Source organism: Danio rerio, chromosome 11 (genome assembly GCF_049306965.1).
Source record: "Danio rerio strain Tuebingen ecotype United States chromosome 11, GRCz12tu, whole genome shotgun sequence".
Taxonomy (NCBI): Eukaryota; Metazoa; Chordata; class Actinopteri; order Cypriniformes; family Danionidae; genus Danio; species Danio rerio.
Window position 1 is genome coordinate 27,508,646 of NC_133186.1, and position 20,140 is coordinate 27,528,785.

At 40.0% G+C, this 20,140-nt stretch overlaps 1 protein-coding gene across 6 annotated transcripts in view; it reads right to left on the reverse strand.

Moving 5' to 3' along the window:
* hcfc1a (host cell factor C1a) overlaps positions 1 to 20,140 on the reverse strand; it is a 24,958-nt gene continuing 4,818 nt past the window's right edge. For 4 of the 6 annotated variants that reach the window (XM_005169304.6, XM_009306034.4, XM_073916035.1 and 1 more), the window contains exons 5-28: positions 19,918 to 20,126; positions 19,728 to 19,812; positions 19,541 to 19,647; positions 17,195 to 17,374; positions 16,737 to 17,075; positions 15,749 to 15,900; positions 13,650 to 13,844; positions 13,352 to 13,570; positions 13,160 to 13,261; positions 12,853 to 13,069; positions 11,827 to 11,963; positions 11,608 to 11,740; positions 11,283 to 11,479; positions 10,146 to 11,004; positions 8,292 to 8,425; positions 7,213 to 7,539; positions 5,831 to 6,056; positions 5,488 to 5,748; positions 4,540 to 4,643; positions 4,322 to 4,459; positions 4,042 to 4,227; positions 3,375 to 3,672; positions 3,228 to 3,291; positions 1 to 1,507 (exon numbers count right to left, since the gene is read on the reverse strand). In XM_005169304.6, the coding sequence (XP_005169361.1) occupies positions 1,468 to 1,507; positions 3,228 to 3,291; positions 3,375 to 3,672; positions 4,042 to 4,227; positions 4,322 to 4,459; positions 4,540 to 4,643; positions 5,488 to 5,748; positions 5,831 to 6,056; positions 7,213 to 7,539; positions 8,292 to 8,425; positions 10,146 to 11,004; positions 11,283 to 11,479; positions 11,608 to 11,740; positions 11,827 to 11,963; positions 12,853 to 13,069; positions 13,160 to 13,261; positions 13,352 to 13,570; positions 13,650 to 13,844; positions 15,749 to 15,900; positions 16,737 to 17,075; positions 17,195 to 17,374; positions 19,541 to 19,647; positions 19,728 to 19,812; positions 19,918 to 20,126 (4,909 nt within the window). In that variant the 3' untranslated portion in view covers positions 1 to 1,467. 6 annotated transcript variants of the gene reach the window in all.

Below are 20,140 nucleotides of genomic sequence, written 5' to 3' on the forward strand. Positions count from 1 at the left end.
GATATTTCTGTTTCTTTTATAAGTCAAGACAAAAAAGGCAATCAGGAGATGACCAACATGTAAAAACGTTGTACAGGTAAATATATAAAAGGCCAGGTTATCATCTTCAATTCCTGCAGTATGAATGAACTATATTACAACCCAATCCGAACTTGGCTCTTATCATCAAAAATGACAAGCCATTCTCGCCACATGGAGACACACAGGTATACACTGAACATTTACTCTGCATACCTTTCAGATACTCAAAAAAAAAAAAGGGAAGAAATTCATCTTCACGTGGACAACTTCCTTCACAAACTAGAGCAGAGAAAATTTCTACAAAGTTATCTTGTGAAAAAGTTTAGAGGACGAGGCAGAGGAAGGGGAAAGTGTTTACTAATAATAAGTGACGAATTTGTAAAGTGAAGAATCAAGAACAAAAATAAAATAAAATTAACGATTTTTACATCTCGAGGTTTGGCATACACAAACACGGAGTGGACACACGCCGTAAACAAAGTAAAAGCCCTTCAGATGTTTATACTTGTTTACATCTTTTTCACATCAACACTCGGCTTGAGCACAAACACAATGCATTTCCTCGTCTTCAAAAGCCCTTCTTGCCACAAATCCTTAAACCAATGGGAATGGCCAAGAACTATTAAAACAAAAAAATAAAATAAAAGTAGTGAGTTAAAAAAAGCACACGGACATACACATACACACAGGAGAAAAGCTTTAAAATACAAAAATAAACTACACAAGTTCTCCATCGTCGCTCGCTAATTTTTTGGGAAGTTTTTCTTTTTTTTCTCTTTTTTTGTTTTGTTTACTTTTTTGTTTGTTTGTATGGCAAACAGTTCTAGCAAAGTCTCTGCTGGTAATGTTCTTTCTTCCATGGCCGTTTCTTTATCCGCAGTTCAGCTTTTGTTTCTGCTCAATGCCAAAGTGCACAGAATCCAGAACCAATCCTCACGCACATCTGAAAAATATCCCCTCTTGTCTGAGGACAAGTGCTTGCTTTGTTTTCCCCATTTCTGCATGTTTGTTTGTTTTCTGTCTCCCATTATCACTCATCTCACATATTAAACATGAACTCAAACTTCACTCAGAAGTCCATTGCAAAAAAAAAAAAAAAAAAACTTCATAGAAACCAGCTGACAGAAAAAAACGTTACAAATATCTTAAAACTGCTTTTGAATTACTGAGGCAAAAATACATGAAAGAAATGTGGGGAGAGCAGAAAGGAAGACACTACAATGGAAAAAGCTTGTTTTTGTTTTCCTCTCCCGCTCCAAGTATGTTGAAAAATACTCGCAATGTGCTTTTCTCCATTCATACTATTAATAAAAAGCTAGAAACTGGATTTCCTCTTTTTTGTGCTGTTTTGATGAAGGGTTACAGTCAGAGATGGGTTAAATCCGGATGGAGCAGTGGGAGTAGTTAAAGTCTGTATGGTTTTGGAGGCTAAATGCAGAGGACAGGTTACTGGTCCATTCTTGCTTTCTTCTGACCAATCCCTTTCCTGTAACAAAAGAAAAGTGCTTTAATGGGCAAGCTTTAGATTCATTGCCATATCAGCAAGTCATGGCTATTTCATGGCAAAATCAATATACTTAACGTTCATGACAAGAACAACTTCATATTTCAATAAGAGATGGTACACATACAAATATAAAAAATAGGAAAAAGTAAATCACAAAAACTGTATATCAGGTCTTAAACTCAATTCCTGGAGGGCCGCAGCTTTGCACAAACCCTGATCAAACACTGCTGATCTAAATAATGAAGGTGTTCATGAGTCTTGAACACTTCGATTAGTTGGATCTGCTGTGTTTGATCAGGGTTGGAGCAAAACTGTGCAGAGCTGCGACCTATGCTGTATATTAAAATGAAGTATGATCATTTCAATTCAATATTTAATAAATAACTCAAAATTCTTCCGGGTAAAAGCTTTAGATTAGAGAAGCACAACATAAACATCAGCTGATATGTCGTGCAGATAAAGATGATGGTTTGATCGTGTACCTCCAGAAGGAGTGTTACGTTTAGTCAGTATGAAGTTTTAGATTCACTGTTTTGAATTGGCACCTTAAAACCGACACCATGTCCAATCAACAAGCAGCAGGAGAAGATTCCAGACACAATTTGTCTGTACGCACGAGACGCTACATGAGAGAAACATTTAAATATCTGAGCCAATCAGAAGAGCAGAATAAACCCACTGCACTCCCAATTAATATGGATTTACTACACAATTAATAAATATTAAACCTCATTACCATATTTAAAAGTGCAAGCTGTGTACGTGATAATCGGTTGCAGTTATAACCTTCATATTTAAACTATATGTATGCTAATTGTTTTATTTTCAAGATCTGAGGTAATCTGTCTGCTGGCACTTTCAGTTTGGCAATAAATGTGATGTAAAATGGTATCTGAAATCTCACTGGTTAAATGTAACAGATAATAAAGCAAATTATCGACTTGTGATCAATGTCTGTGATCTTCGCTGTTGTTGAGCCATGTCGTCGCAGAAATAGAAACAAATTATAAAGTAGAATCTTAGAATGTCGCATCACGAGTGGTTATGACAGGGGTCTCCAAACTCTGTTCAGGTGGGCCGGTGTCCTGGAGAGTTTAGCTTCAACCCTAATCAAACACACCCTGAACCAGCAAATCAAGCTCTTAATAGATATGCTAGAAAGTTCCTGGCAAGTGTATGGAAGTTTTAGCTAAACTCAGCGGGACACCGGCCTTTCAGGACCGAGTTTGGACACCCCTGGGTTAGGAGAAAACTCCTTTTAACCTGGAAAAGATGTTTTTATTACGTCACAGTGCTGCATTGAATGTTGTTAGGACACAATGTGAGAATGTGATTACAGAATGCCTGAAAGAGTGTGATAATTAATAGAGTTAAACTTATTAATTAATTAAACCCTAATTGATGATTTTCTGATTTGTAATTTTGAAAACAAATCGTTTTGAGCGTTATATCAATATTTGTAACAATTTAATAACAAAAAACTTGATATTTAACTGATTTTAAGCATCATGTGTTATTTAACACTAGCAATTGCTGATAAAAGCACAGCCCCTCACATAAATTACAATACAAAAGCATAACCCACACAAAAGACAAGCTATTTAAAATCATAACTTCTCTCTTTCTTTTTTTACAGTATTATTTTGTTTGTTTTGTTTATTAAATGCTTTTGTGTGACACTCGAGCCTTGGGCACTCACGTATCTGGTGAAGAAACTGCTCTTTTCGGGGCAGGTTTTGCAGAAAGGCCATCTTTGCTAGACTCTGTAAAGCACATAAAGCAATTATAGAATTCACCTAGCCACAGTTTGAAACAAATACTTCTCCCGACTAAAGATGAGGTTTACCTTGCAGCCATCGCACTTGTGTGGCAGGGCCATAGCCCTTTTCGTTGCGAGCGGCGATGCGGAAGATGATGGCGGGTTTGGTGGTGTAGTCAATGTGAGCGTTGGACAGGCTGGAGGACTGGACCAGGCACGAGGGGTTTGGTCCACAGTAAACCCGCATGAAGGCCAGCTGAGCCGGGGCTGAGGGCTTGGCTTCGGTGGTCTGACTGCTCTGGATGGCCAAATACACAGAGTACTCTGTGATCTTTCCTGATGTCACGGACGGAGGCTCCCATGTCAAATGAGCACCATCTGGACTCTAAAGAAAGCAGAAAACGGAGGATCTTTGAAATTGAGAAAACTAATTTGTTTTCCATGTAGCATCAATTACACTATCTGCTGATCCAATTTGCATCTGACTTACACTATTAAGAAGGGTTTATGTCAATTAAAATTCCTACATATATATTTATTTTTAAGTATTGTTTTAATGTTTAAGGGAAAATTAAGACACAACAGGCAAAATTCCTGATCATTCCTAAATAATTTGAAGTAAATTGTATAAATTCATAATTAAATGATCAAAATCAATTAGAAAATAAAATGAAAAAATGGATAAAAGTATAAGTAAATAAATAGTTAGATTATATGTTAGATACATGTACAATATGCAACAAGGGAAAACTACCTTGCTGATCTTTATGGCACATGGTGCTCCGGGGAAGCCTGGTAAACATGTCTTAAATGCAGATATTTCAGAAAAGGTTCCTCGGCCACAAGTATTTATACCCGCCACACGGAACTTGTAGGCGGTGCCAGGCTGAAGCTCCACCCTCTTCATCTGACTGTAGTCTGGGGCTGTGCCAGAATCATTCTGCAACAGAAACACAAGCTCTGTTAGCATTACTTATTTTCACAATCAAGCAATGCCACACAATATTAGAAATGAAAGAATCATTGCGGCAAACCTCAACATAAGCAGAGTCGTCTGCGGGCATGTAGAAATGAGTTACCACCGTATTGGTCACTTTAACAATGCCAACATCAAACCACTGGTTCTCTTTCTTCACTTGAGGTTTGACAGTAACTGTTGGAGGATTTTGTTTCTGTGGAGGAAAAAAAAAAAAGGATTTTAAATCCATTCTTTTAATAGCATTGTATTGAACGGTTGTCCCAAGAAACTCACCCCAGCCTCAATGCCATTGGCCACTTCAGTGAGAGCCGCCGCTGCCTGCATCTTCGCTGGACTGGCTACTACTACAGGTGCTAATGTGCTGGATGGAGCCAAGGCTGGTAAAAGAAAATAAAACTATGATAATGGCATACACGGCTTCAGATAAAAACATCATATTTAGGGCAATTCTGTCAGTAAAGCCGGTTCTCGTAAACCTGTAGCGCATCCTTTCAGATTCAGTTCACTGACAAGCTTCGCAAAAATCACATTGAAAATCAAAAGACAACTTATTCAGATGATAATCAGGATAATCATTTTGTGACAATGACAGATGTTTGTGTCGCTTCGCAGTCAACTGCTGCTCTGTGTAGTAAATAATGCATGTGAAAATACCACATTATAATGTGTTTTTACACAACTTATCAATAGTGATGTTTTTGAAACAAATCTTTCTGTGACGGGATTCTGAAATCATGTGCTTATTAGTCATGCTGGATGACAGAAAGCCATTAAATATGGATTATAATGCACAACTACAGGATTTCCTGGGTTTCTGAGAATTTTTTGAGTTTTTATTGCATGAGGGCACGCTCTGGCCTTTAGTGATTTACTGCAGATCACTCAGAACTGTGTTTCCCTGACAAGATAATTATTATTTTTATTTAATCCCTCAGCCCTGTAATACTTTCAGAAATGTTTTCAAAAGCTTTTTTTCAGCTATTAACATTATACATAAGCAGCCAATTAGAATCCATCCCGTATTAAAGAGCTCCAGTATTTAAAGCAGGAGGTGTCATAAGTGTCGTTTGTACTTATAATAAAATTTAATTTGTGTGGACCCTAACACAATTAGCACTTTATATTTATTATTAGCACATGGAATACAACAGAAAAAATTAAAAAGTATCGCTACACTATAAAATAAAAAAATAAAAAACAAAGTCAACTCTTCACACATACTTTCTGCGGCAGTGCGAGGCAGCAGTGTGACTACTGCACTTGTGGCAGCGGCTGCCATTTCGTTGTGCCCGTTGCTTTCAGATAAGGGATCATTGAGGCTGTCGGCTGGTGCCAGGCCCTCGGTGGGCAGAGCAGCCTGAGCTGCAGCCTGCTGTTGTGCTGCCTGGAGCTGCTGCTGCTGCTGAACCAAAGCTGCGAGCTCCTGCTGGGTCAGAACGATGGGTATGGTGTGGGTCTGCTGGTCGTCTCCTCCCGCATCACCTTTAAAGCAAACCACATTTTAGACATCGTTTGAAGACATACAGGACGTGGGTTGTGTTTTTGAGGATTAATGATGACTCACTCATGACGGCCTGCTGTGCTGCTTGTAGTACGGCCTGGATGGCAAGGGCCTGAGCCTCCTCTGTGGCTGCTGCTTGTGCCGCTGCCTCTGCAGCTGCAGTGACAGCCAGCTCTTCTGGGGTCAGACCTGTCACCATCAGCGTAGTGGACTGACCATCCGCCATCAGCTCTGGTGGCAAAGCCAGCACGGCAGCCTGTGATGCTGACGCTGCATCTACATCTTCCATCTACCAATAGAAAAATGGGAAAAAGTACACAATAGTCACCTAATTATAGGAAGTTAAATTGATATGTTCAAAAAATATCAAATATCTACATTTTTTTGCAATTTCCAAGCGACTCAACAAATAATGTCCTTAGATGCATCCTAAATGGCACACTATACACTAAGCACTTATGCTCTATGTACTTATGCAGTAACACACTCAACCGCAAAGTAAATGAATGTAGTGTCATCCCAAATGGAACGCTAATGGTTTTGCTAAGCGAAAATTCAAACCGTTTCCAGATGATGTTTGCCAAATTAATGACCAAACTACCAAATAATACCTGCCATGAGTATAACGGCATTCACCATTAGGAGGCGGTATAATCACTCTAAGTGGAGAATTTTGCTTTCATAATCCAAAATAAATACAGTCATCCAACATCTGCCCGAAAGCTCCACTCCTTCCTCTACGTGAGCAAAGCAGCGGCCGTTGAGTGTCACGTGTCCAACATTCCACACTTCGTTTTAACGGTTTTTTAAAGTTATTTAAAGTGCACTTATTCTTCCTGGAGTTTTCTATGTGAATGCACTACTTACTTCTAAATTCATAATATATTTATATCTCCTAACAAAGAAATTAAATCAATTTCGGTGAAAATTCTCAACATATACAGGTATCAAGTTTCAAAAATATATAAAAGTTTAAGTTGAATAAAATGTTAGTTACTTAAACTTGACATCATGATTTAAATCAAACATTTGTTTAAAAGTTGTTTTAGGGGTTTTTTCCTGATTTTGATAGCACATTGAACAGAAACGGAAAGCATGTGGTAATAATAGATGGGAACAGGATTGGCATTCCTTTAGCTAATAATTTAACTTTAGTCACCCATGACCACTAGACAACTAAACATTCAGGACAATGTTTAACAAGTACGTACAGCTAGCAATTTTCAGTTACTACACATTAATTAATTATTAAATAACATTTTCCACTAATCATGATGATGACAAATTATCCGTTAAAAAACCCCCTACAATTTATCTCTAAATATTATTATTTTTTTTATTTTTCAAATAAATCCTAAAATAAATTAATACAAATTTTATAAAGTAAATTTGGTCTTAATAAGCAAAAATAACTTGATACATAAAATCAAAAATATTAATTGTACCTCTGCCGTTGGCAGCTGTTCCTGAGCGGCTTCTCCCTCTGCCATGCCAGAAACATCTTGCTCCATGGGCACTGCGTCCGCCTGGCTCTCCGCCTGCATGGCCACCGCAACCGCTTCTCCCTGGAAATCAGCTGGCAAGGCGGCTGCATCCTCCTGGAAGTCAGTGGGTAAAGCAACAGCTCCTGCCTCTGTCTGAAACTCTGCCTGCATGGCAACGGCCTCTGCTTCAGCCTGGCCTTCGGTCTGTAAAGACTCTGCCTCTGAACTCTCCATCACCACCGGCTCAGCTCCTGCCTCTGAGGACGACTCCGTGATTGAAGAAATAGACTGAAGAAGAACAAAGGAAAGCACTTTATTTCCATGCTCCCATTATGCTATGGACCATTTTGAGCAATGTAAACAACAACAGTCGCAACGTTTTTACCGTTTTACGTTTTTAATTTCCATAGCTTCCGAGAATTCAAAAATGTCCACATATTGATCATGTTATGAAAGCCGTTTTAACATTGTCATGATTGAATTGCCTATTGTTACGGTCATAAAATAGTTTGATAACAAGCAGAAAATGTTTAGAGGCCAACGACATGGCCAATACATACCTCAATAAGAAACTTAGAATATAGAAACTTTCCCAAACTTTCTAGATTGATTAGCAAAGCCTGCAGAATTGATTTAATTGAGATTTAATACCATGTCAGCAACAATGGCTATATTCGGAGAGAAAAGAAAATTTCATAATAAATATCATAAACATAGTCTTGAACAGACTGCACGTAACACACTCAAATACATACAATAAACACAATTAAAGGAAAAATAAACCATAGTAATAATTATAGAAAAACTTAATATATCAGGAAAAAGTCAAAAAGAAAATCTAAGTATATGATATTTATATGCAAGCTCCTCGGAATTGAAGAGTTTGTGCAAACCTCTGCATTGGCATAAAAAAATACTTTAAAGAGCCACAACTCATTTTCAACTGAATAATGCGCTGAATGTGGATAGCTGTTATGTTAATAATTATTGCGGAATTACTGATGCTTTTGAGGATGTTTGTCAGAAAACATGTCACTCACTGGAACAGCAGGTCCTGGCAGCGGTGTGGCTTGTGTGACTGTAGTAATAGCTCCTCTCTGGGCAGCTGCAGTCGCCGGCAGGCTCTCCGTGCTCGTGCTCGTGCTCGATTCGGATGCTTCACTGGTCTGTTGGGCTAAATATACAAAGGAGATATATTTCATATTTCTCAAATATACATTATATAATACCATAAATCGATGTACTCAGAAACATTCTGGTTATCCACATTCAAATGTCTTTTATATATAGCAGAAGATTACACCGGGTCCAGAATGACATCACAGTAAGTAAATGATCAAAGGCATTAGGAGAGAAATTTTTGGATGAACCATCCCTTTTAGCTCTTTAAAAATTTTAATCAAATGTGGCATTAATAAATTTCCCCATAAACAGACACCCCAAACTGTATTATAACTATGATGACCAAAGTACTCGTGTTCTTGGTTAAAGCACGTAAACATCACAAGTTTTTCACACAACCATAAAAATAAACTGACATTATTTTAAAGATTTCATTTATACAAGGCAGTTACAGATTTATTTTGTACAGCAACTTATCTTTGAAAGTCATCTATTCTACAGGGCGGGTGAAAAGCAACTATGCACTAAAAATTGCCATAGAAGTTTATCATTTCTAATACGGCCTTTTGTGCTCGATCTAACATGAAATTTGCTTTCGTCTAGTTGGAGAACATTTTCATCATGACTCCAGCTTCTTCTATTGCCATTAAATCTTGCCTAGTTTTAACCCACCCTGTATATTATACAATTAATGCCAAGCAACCTCACACTAGACTCTGTTCTTCTGACCTCCATGCAACTGCATCAGACTTAAAACGGGGTGTCAAACTCAGGTCCTGGAGGGAACCAGTTCAAAGTACAGTTTAGTTCCAAACCAACTCCAACATACTTAACTGCAGGTTTTAAACAAGCCTGAACGATTTAATTAATTTGATTAGGTGTGTTTAATAAGGATTGGAATTAAACAGCAGAGCTGCGACTCCAGGAATTGAATCTGACACCTGTGACTTAAAAGGTAAGTCTGCGTGAGAATATTTCACTGCATAGCATTTTAAAGGTTGTAGTATGTACGATTGACCAAGTGGTTGAACAAGGTATTGCAGTCCAAATTCAAAATATCAGAGGGTTTTTCCCACTTAGCCCCCTTCTTCGACAACTAGACACACGTAGGTTGCCATATTGACAAAAAAAAAAAAAAAGCGAAATGCCTGCCGATAGAACCTTACATTGTAAGCTGCTCAGCTAGTTTATATTTGTAACATTCGCTAATTAAAAAGCACCTTATGTGGATTTACACAACTCTGAATCTGCGTCTCATTTCAGAGCCTGCTACAGTCATTTGGGGGTCACATTTTCAGCCGTGTCTGCATACACTGACGGAGCCTTCAAGAGCAAAATTAAAAATGCAGTGTTTTCTCAAAGGCTAATCAGGGTGCTAAAATATAATTGGTCAAACTAACCATGGGCAGTGTTACAGAGATAAAAAAAATATATATGTAGACATCCCAAAACGTAATGCAAATGGAAAATAACTAACTGTAGGATTGTTTTCAGAAAAACAAGAATGTTCACTTCGCATGTTTCTGAATATTAACCAACATATAGTATTTTAATGCTTCAGAGAAGTCTAAAACTTGAACTGTGACCTGCAAATTCACATCACATCAATGTATGAGAGAAACAGAACATCAAAAATTGACCTCTCGTTACAAAAAAGGTGTTAAACATGGTGGAATGGCTCATGTTAGCAGTGCCGCATCCATTTTAACCTGCCCATTTGTGAATACTCAAAGTGTAAAGTGAGTGCAGTTAAACTATGCACACAGCAGTACCTGTTCCTTCATCTGTCTCCATATTGCAGGTAGCAGTGGTGGCTGTGTTGGTGGTGCCAGTCTCGTGGGTTTCACAGGGTGGGTTTGAGCAGACCCTTTGCACTGCTCCAGCTTGATCTCCACCCATATTGGATGATGATGTGGTTGCTGTGTTGGTGGTGCCTGTCTCATGTGTTTCACATGGCGGGTTTGAGCAAACTCTTTGCACTGTTCCCTCTTGTCCTCCACCCATGCTTGATGAAGCCGTGGTTGCCGTGTTGGTGGTGCCAGTCTCATGGGTCTCACAAGGTGGGTTTGAACAGACCCTTTGCACTGCTCCAGGCTGGTTTCCACCCATGTTTGATGAAGCCGTAGTTGCTGTGTTTGTGGTGCCTGTCTCGTGTGTTTCACAGGGTGGGTTTGAGCAAACCCTCTGCACTGTCCCAGCAGGAGCAGTGCCCATATTTGAAGATGCTGTGGTTGTCGTGCTGGTGGTGCCCGTTTCGTGGGTTTCGCATGGTGGGTTTGAGCAGACCCTTTGAACAGCGCCCATGTTGGCAGATGCTGTTGTGGCAGTGTTTGTTGTACCCGTTTCATGTGTTTCACATGGCGGGTTTGAGCAGACTCTCTGTACTGTGCCAGCTGGTCCAGCGCCCATGTTTGAGGTCGCTGTGGTGGCCGTGTTAGTGGTGCCCGTCTCATGCGTCTCACAAGGTGGATTGGAGCATACGAGAGTAACGCTGCCAGAAGCCTCTCCTGTGCCAGATTCAGTAGAAGTGGGCTGCTCAGAGGTGGGAGATGCTAGAAATGAAACAGGCAGATCTTGGCCAGGCTGAGCCTCCACTCCACTAGGCGTAGTTATGAGGGTCACCTGAGTGGGCTGAAGAAAAGATGACAAGATTATTGACTTGATAGGTAATTATAAATGAATTAATAAATAAATGTATTTATGTATTTATTTATGCGTGTGTGTGTGTGTGTGTGTGTGTGTGTGTATATATATATATATATATATATATATATATATATATATAGTCACAAACCCGTTTTATAACCATATCAGCTGACAAACACAAGACAAACAGTGGTCCATAGAGTAAAAGAAATCATTCTTTACATAAAAATCAACACTATCAGAAATGACGACCCATTTCTAACCTGCATGGTGGAGGTAACAGTGGTCAGGTTGCTTTGAGCAGCCGTCACATTGGTGGCATTAATGACCTGGCTGGCGAGGGTGGCGATCGTGCCCAGAGTTGTGATGGGGGTTGCCAGGGTGGCGTTGGCACTGGCTAGGCTCCCTCCAGCTAAGCTTGATGAAACTGTTCCTGTGACTGTGCCAAGAGTTGTTACACCTTGGAAAGAGGACAGACACATAGAGGGAAACATTCGAAGCATTAATAATAAAGGTTGCTGAATGTTATTTGGCACACACACTCACACAGTCAACAAGAAACACAGACTTCTGACTTCAACAACTTACCAGTTGTTCCTTTGACAACCAGGGTGGTTACAGTTGGCTTGACCCCAGATACTGGAGACACAAGACGTACTCCTCCCATCGGCACAGTGCGGAGAATAGTGCCCGGCTGACCAGGAGCTCCTTTTAGGACAACCTGAGGAGAAAATAATTAAGTAAGGTAACAAAATTAAACAGTGCTTCATCAAACCCTTACAACACCAAATATTTTAAGCCCAATACCTGTGTTAGGCCCTGTTGGCCTGCCGCAGTACCAATCTTAGGCATTGCTGTAATGATTTTACCAGGAGTTCCAGAGGTCATGACCTTTGTGGTGATGATGGTAATGGGACTTTTTACTCCTGTAGTACTTGTCACACCTACAACAGAAAACACACACTCACTGAGGCCCTGTTTACACTAGTGCGTTTTAGTTTTAAAACGACGTTTTAGATCAAAAACGATCCGCATGCACACTAGCGTTTTACCTAGCGTCTCTGAACATATCTCCGTCCACACTACGCCACCAAAAACGTATATCATGTGACCATTCGCGCACTCTGGGCATGCGCGTTCTAGTATAAACAGAAAGCATGCGTCTCGCTTGGCATTTGGTTATTGTTAGTCAACAAACGCCGGTTGAACATTAAACGCAATGGCAAAGAAAGCAAGAGAGGTATTTTTGTGGACAGACGACGAGGTCGAGTTGTTACTAAACGTAACAAATGAATAACTGCACAATGGCGGCTAAAACAGATAATAGTGCAAACAACGCTCCCATTTTTGTGTCCATGTTGTTGTTTACAGTACTGTCTTCCGGTAGCATTAAAGTCATGTGTTATAGTCATGTGATAGAGGCTTGACGAATAATGGAAGGATACGCAATGACACAAAAGTCCCAATCAGGTAGCGAATCTCAGCAGTCCCGCCTCCGTTTTCTGATGTCTCCGTTTTTCCTCATCCACACTAAGACGGAGCAGCAGCTAATCAGAATGAAAATGGCCTCTCCAGCGTTTTCAAAACGCTCCGTTTTCGGTGCTCGAGAACTCCGGCGTAGTGTGGACGGATGGCATAACCGTAGCAAAACTTATGCGCTTTAAAACGAAAACACATTAGTGTAAACGTCCAAACAAAGCAGAGAAACTGTACAGCAACCTCAAACTATTGGAATTATTATTGTGGTATTGATAGTAAATTTATATATATGTGATGATAATAATACAGAAAATTAAAAAGGACACTTCTTGACAATATTCATAATTTCTTTACCTGCAGCTCCTTGCTGAACAGCAGACATAGGGATTGTTTTAATGATAGTGGTGGTGCCTGGTTTGCTGGTGGAAGTGGGGGACATGCCACTGATGCCCAAAATAGTGGGCTTGTTGCCTGTGCCACCTGCTTGACTGGTAGTAATTATGGTGGTTGGTTTTCCATCTGCAGATGTTACCAGCTTTAGAATGGTGCCTGGTGGAAGGGGACCCTTTGTCTACAAAATCATAACAACGTTGAAGTGAAATTCATGCAAAATAAATTATGTTACAATTATTATTAATCCAGTAATACATGTTTAACAAACCTGTATAATCTGTGTGAGTGGATTGGAGGCCTGTCCAGTCACAGTGGCTGACTGCACTGGTTTGTTTTGTACCACTGACACTACCTTGCCCAAGTTGGATATCTAAAAAAGAATGAATAAAGATAATAAATAATTACTAAATAATAGTTTTCACCAAGTTGTTCCTATGACAGAAGTTCTAATATACTGTACCAAGTTGCCTCCCATGGAAAGTGGGCTCTTAACAAGAGTGATGGTTTTAGTGACACCACCAACCACAGTGGTCACAACCTGAGCCTGTTGGGCTACGGTAACTGTGCCCGATTTGTGCACCGTGATGATAGGCCGAGCACCTGTAGTGGGACTGGACACTGTTGGGGTGGCCACCTGGGCAGCAGCGGTCTTCAGCATGCGAGTGGCCGGGTTGCTTACCTGCAATAAAATATCAGTGTCATGATTTAACTGCTAAGCTTCCGGGTGCTGCCACAGTTAATAATTTTAAGATAATTACCATCAGAGGCGATGCCACTTTAACGGTGGTGGGGAGTGTGGAGGCTCCTGGAGTCACAGCTACCGTTTTGACAATTGTGGCCCCGGCTGGCATGTTGAGAACAGTGGCTCCTGGGGATGGAGGGATCTTCTGTGTGGCTGCTGCAGCTGCAGCCAAAGCTGCCATTCCGCTCATCTGAGGGCTGCTGCCGATGGGCTGAAATAAAAAGTGCATTGGTGCATAAAATTTCAGTTTATAATGGGTTCATACAAAACGCAAAAAAAAAAGAAATAATAAAAAAAAATTAAACATGAAGTCAGATCAATCGCTCTGGATTACTAGAGATGTTTTTTGTCTGACATAAATTTTCTATCAAAGGGCACCTATTTTACCCCTTTTTCAAGATTTAAGATTAGTCCTTTGTGTTTCTAGAATGTGTCTGTAAAGTTTTAGCTTAAAACACACTTTAGATTATTTATTATACCTTTCAGAATATTAACACAACACAATGTTGAACACAATGTAGCTGTTTGTTGCTTGTGCATTTAGGGCCTACTCACACTATGCCATCCGTACCGTGCCCAGGCCCGTTTCCCGGATCGTTTGAGAAGTGTGAGTGCGCTGAATCGGGCTCAAGCACGGTTCACTTGGCCGGCCCTGGCCCGGTTGGAAGAGGTGTTTCTGAACGCGGTTAACTTGGGCTTTGGCGCGGTATGCGTGTGTGAGTGCAAAACGCGCCAAAGCCCGAAACTGAAAGCGAGACGTGACTTTTAAAGGACTGTTTCATATAAATTTATTAATCATTCTTACCGTTCAGTGAACGTAAACTGCCGTCGTTTATTAAAGATGCAAACTACTCACTTCACGACAGCTGCGCGCCTTCAGCAGACCTCCTCATTCCTGCAGCACGAGAGCTTTATGATTGTTTATGAGCGCCAAAAGTGGCGGATCTGTTTGGCGAAATATTTGACTGCATGTCCCCGCATCGCTAAGGACTGTTTGCCGAAATATTTGACGGCATATCAAACGAATGAAACGATATAACTAGAGTAATCTCCACTGTGCTGCTGAGTGAGAGCGCGCTTCTCACTGAAGAGCGCAGCAGCGATGACGTAAGCGTGCCTAAGCCTGTTTGTGGTGTGAGCACGGGCGGTCGGGGGAGATGGGAGGGGGGACAAGCATGTTTTGGCCCGGTTCGAGGCAACTCTACCTAGTGCGAGTACGGTCTTAATGCTAGTTCCCCCTGCCCATCGTTCCCATGTGCATGTCAAAGTTTGCCTCAATCTCTGGCTGTGCTAGATAAACAGCACAGTGACAGACATGAAAGAAACAGATCTTACATAATGGTTGTGAGAAATACTACAGTAAGACCTTTCCTAATGATTATTTGATATATTTGTTGTGGAGTTAATTCAAGCCTTTCTGCAACGATAAGTCACACACAACTTTATTACAATGTTCACGCACACACACAGTGAGCATTTAACTTTGCACTGTTTTTGCTAGGCAAATGTGACAGGATACACATTAAAATCCACTGCTGTATAGACATCTATTAGGTTAATGTACAAAATAAACCTGCTTTAACATCCACAATCCGGGATTGAAGCGTCTACTGACATGCCGCTGCAGTGATAAAGTAAAGATGGTAAAAATCACTGTAATTCATTACAAACATGTACCGTTTTAAAAATGTTTCAAACTTGTTAAACTCATTCTTAAACATCTGACACAGAGAGCTTAACAGAACTTTTAATATATAATATGATATATATTTAATATGATTATAAGCATTACTACTGAGACATGTTAATACGCAAGTCAATCAGTTCGGTGGGTGGGGAACTGCACTCCTACATCACGGTCGGCCTCAAAATGGAATGGATTTAGCGCCCATTTTAACGTCAGGAAATGTATTTTTTCTGTCTTTATCACTCCAATATGACTGTGGACACACTATACCTACACACAGTTCTGTCTAAACAGCTTTCAAAAGATGATTTTCATTGTAGGTGCCCTTTAAATATGGGTGAGTGGAAATTCACCTCTTCTTGTGCATTGACCCTGTATGTAATCTACTCGTGCAATATAGATGCCAGCTTTACATTTTCAATTCTTACCGTTCCTTGAGCGGTCTGTGATGGCACTACCATGCGAACACCAGCGGGAAGTGATGCCACAGTGACTGGGGATTTTCCAACCTGCGACGCTTGGCGTACGGTGACAATCGATGCTCCTGTTCCTGACTGAGGGGCTGCAACTTTTAGAATAGCTGAAATATAAGTGTACATGTTAAACTCAAATAAATAAAATAAAAAAGCATCCGTTTATCACACACAGGAATAATGTTTTTTTTCTTCTTCATTTGTTACATGATTTTTCATTTTTAAGTGCACTTTTTGTTAGTGGATTATACAGAATGTGCAGTTCTCACCGAGTTCATTTTAAAGTTATTAATATATTTATTTATTGTCACATCAGCAACTTATTCCAACTTTGATTTCGTGGCAAAATGGATATACATAAAATATTGCATGACAAAAATAAATTCGTATTACAAAAAGTTACTTAGACAAATATATAAAATATAAATAGATAAAATTTACACAAAAATATATTCAACGTTAAATATGATTTTTCAGTTCAATTTTTAATAAATAATTTGAGATTCTTCCTGGTGGTACCTTTTTAAAAATGTCCATCAAAGTACTCTCTTTAAAAAAAAAAAAAAGTCTAATGGTACTAAAACTTCCACATTCCAACAAAATATGTTTGATGGTAGGAGCAGTCTGGCAGTAATTACGTTTAGGTGGTAAGTTATTATTATATAGTTTGGTTCCAATAAGTAAAAAGTAAATATAAAAAGTAACTGGTACTATAAAATCTATCAATACTCCACTGAATCAAATCACAGCATTTTGTGGAGAATAAACTATATTTCATTTTGAGTCGTGACAAGTTTGGATTTACTCCCCTACTGTTTAACTGCTCATAAATGCAAATATCTGCCAATCATTTTGTAGCAATGATAATGTAATCAGAATGACCTGCAGACGGTGAGCCATCACTACCCTAAAGGTGTATATTGTGAATACAGTTTAACAGTACCTGGGCCACGTGCCATTGATGCAGCCAGAGGACTTGCAGGTGTGCCAGGTAAGACTGAGGCTGTGGGGGAAGCAGCCTGGGGCACTGAGGTGATGCCACTATGCGGCAGACTCTGAGCAGATGGAGCAGCTGCAGCCGGTGCTGGACTCTTAGGAGAGTTTCCTGGGAGGGAGGGAGCTGCATTGAGAGCTGGTGATGTGGCAGCAGTGGCTGCTGGGATATCATATTTCTGGAGCTGAAGCAGGTACGTGTCTGCTGTAGAAACTGCTCCCCAGCTAACCTCCAAAGAATTTGTGTTGGCTCGGACAAGCTGCACCCTTGAAGGAGGGTTGGGTCGTTCTGTGAAAGAAAAAAAAAAACATATAATGAACTAATTCTGCATCCTGCAATACATTCAACTGTCTGATAACACTAGATGTGTACAAGTTTAAATGTGCTCTCTTTACTGATGCCCTCACCTGTCTCCAGGTACCACAGGTCTTTGCAGCACACCTGATTGTTCCAAGCTTTGCGATACCCATCACGTCCACTCCAGATATAAAGTCTGTTGTTAATAGCGACAGCACAATGTCCTGCTCGAGCACGTGGGATGTTATCCTCCAAAGTGTCCATCAAAACAGTCTCCCATGCTAAAGTGTCTACAAAAAATTTATTTCAAAAGATATGGCATTATATGAGAAATATGCATTAGTCATCTTGGGTTCAGCCAAATAGCTGACGTTTCACAAATAGCATTGTTATGGTATTATATTGTTTTTTTATACATCACATTAGTTTAATTTTACTAAATTTAATATAACAGTAATATTCAGACCTCCTAGTTTTTTGTGATTTTTTTGTGATAAAAATTATTTTGATGTGGTAATTCCCAGACATTTGCAGACAATTTTGTGATTAAAAATAAATAAACACACCATATTAGGTAGCCTATTATGTTAGGTGTGCAATCATAATCATATATTTTTTCATAAAGATAAAGTGTCTTTATTTTAGTCTCTTGTCAAGACAAGATCTAAAACAGTAGTGATTAAGCCAAAGGAATGTTGTATAATTCTTTTTTATCCACAATCTTATTTTCTCTCAGATTTCATTCCCCTGAGCATGACATGTACCTCACTCCAGACATGCATTAGGGCTTCTCCTACCATAATACACTTAACACACAGATCGCTGTAAAACTCGTCAATGGCCGTAAGCATTTTCTCTCGTTAACTGCAGGAAAAGAGTTAAACGAAAACATTTATCTATTTTACGCTCACCATAATACCAGCCATACATGTAAAGCACAAATAACGTTCTTCATTTTGGTCACGTCCAGCGGACGTGAATCAACCTTCATCATTGTAAACTGCTAGCTTTTCTGTTTGTTCCATTGCTCCATTTGTTAGATCTTTGCTTCAACTTTCTTTTGCAGTCTGAAGCACATCAAATGCACAAAACGCCCAATTTGCCACACAGGAATTTACATGTAAATCACTCACGCTTTATCCACGTCTGCTTACTGCAGAGGCTGCAAAATATTCTCCCCCACTCTCTCGTAATGTTAGGATTGTGATGCTGCGTTCACACCACACGCGGAACGCGCGTCTAGCGCGAGTGATTTACATGTTAAGTCAATGCAAACGCATGATTAGACATCCTGCGGGCGATACGTGCGAATGGCGCGACGCGAATCACGCAAATGGCGCGGGGCGAATTGAGCGTTTTGCGCGTTTGACGCGCTTAACGACAATTCGTGCGAATCACTTGATTTCAAAAATCTGAACTTCAGCGTACATTCGCCACGCGTAATTGTGACGTAGAACCTGTTGTCGGTGTTCAGTTCATCAAACTCGGCTTGGCTCAGTCAGAAGCACCGCTGAAAGCCTCCGTCATCCAGGTTAAGTTTCTGGAGGAGTTTACGAGCTCACAGAGCTGGATGCACCTCTGAAAGAATGTAGTGGACTCAGACACGACCCTAAACGTATCGACGCTGTTTTTCAGTCTTCATAAAGCACATAAACACTGTTATTTTCTTCATAAAATCCATGTTAGCCATTTAGCTATTAAGCTAGAGTCTCCGGGCAGACAGAAGCCCTGCCCATCACGCGAATCCGCGTCTGTTTTGATGTGAATTTGACACGGGAATGAAGCGGGGTTTGACGCGCGTATGAAGCGAGTAAACTCAAATGTTCACGCGGCTATTTACGCGCGATTTATCCGCGCGTTCCGCGTCTGGTGTGAACAGCATAAGGGGGGCAGGTGAGATGTCATTTTTGAGAGACTCAAATACATCACGTGCGCTGCGTATGTAACATCTGGAGGTCATGTAAAACAATTAATTGCAAACTGAAATAAATATAATTTGATTATATGGTTTGGAATTGGATGTTTTATGAGACTGTTTACGTTTTTTGCGATTATTGTGTGTTTAAATTAAAACTTTTGCAGGATCGCAAAATTTTGGATTCAGTGATCGCAAAAATCACAAAAAACTAGGGAGTCTGAATTATTAATTGCTAGCATTAAAGTTTCACTGGTATTAAAATGCTTCATGTCAGTCTCGTTTAAGACATTCATACTTCTATTTTACTCCCTGAATTAGGTTACATTTAAAGAAGTTCCAAAACAGATTTAGCTTTATTATTCCATAATAATAAAATCAACATTATTCCAATAATTAGTCCAGCCATGGAGTACATGAAAGACCTTTTTTAAATATTAAATCGAAGAAATTTTATTTTACAAGATTCATCTTTGATGAATAAAAGCATCAAATTTATTTTACTTTTCAACATCACATGTATTTTTCGACTACAGCATACCTAGGTTCAGGCATGCCAGTGTGTTTGTACACTTCCATTCCTTCTCATGTGTGGCCACCTTCACGTCATCCATCACCAAAGGAACCCAGCCACCAAAAACATACATTCTACAGATACAACAGATTAAAGGTCAGTATGCCATTATGTGCATTTAAGGAATGCTGGCGGTGATGCAACTGAAACTCACTTGTTTGTAATAGTGGTGGCCGAGTGCAGGCTTCGGGGGAGGGGAGCAGCACCGCTTATTGCAGGCTTATTCCAGGTCAGTGTATCTGTAAAGCAAAGAGTGACCCAATTATTGCTTAAACTATATGTCCGGTTGAATTAATGACCAATTTGTAGCAAACACGGCAGTGCAAACATCATAATCTTCATACCAATATCTAATGTCCAAAGATCACCCAAACGACAGCCACTCATTCCTCCGTATATAACAAGACGGGACTTCTTAGTAACTTTTTCGGTATAGATTACAGCAGTGTGGCTCTCTCTTGGAGGTGGCAATACTCCATACGTGACTGGTACATCCCACCCCGCAACGCTGGACCCCGGACGCAACTCGAGGGTATAAAGATCATTCAAATATCTAGAAGCACACAC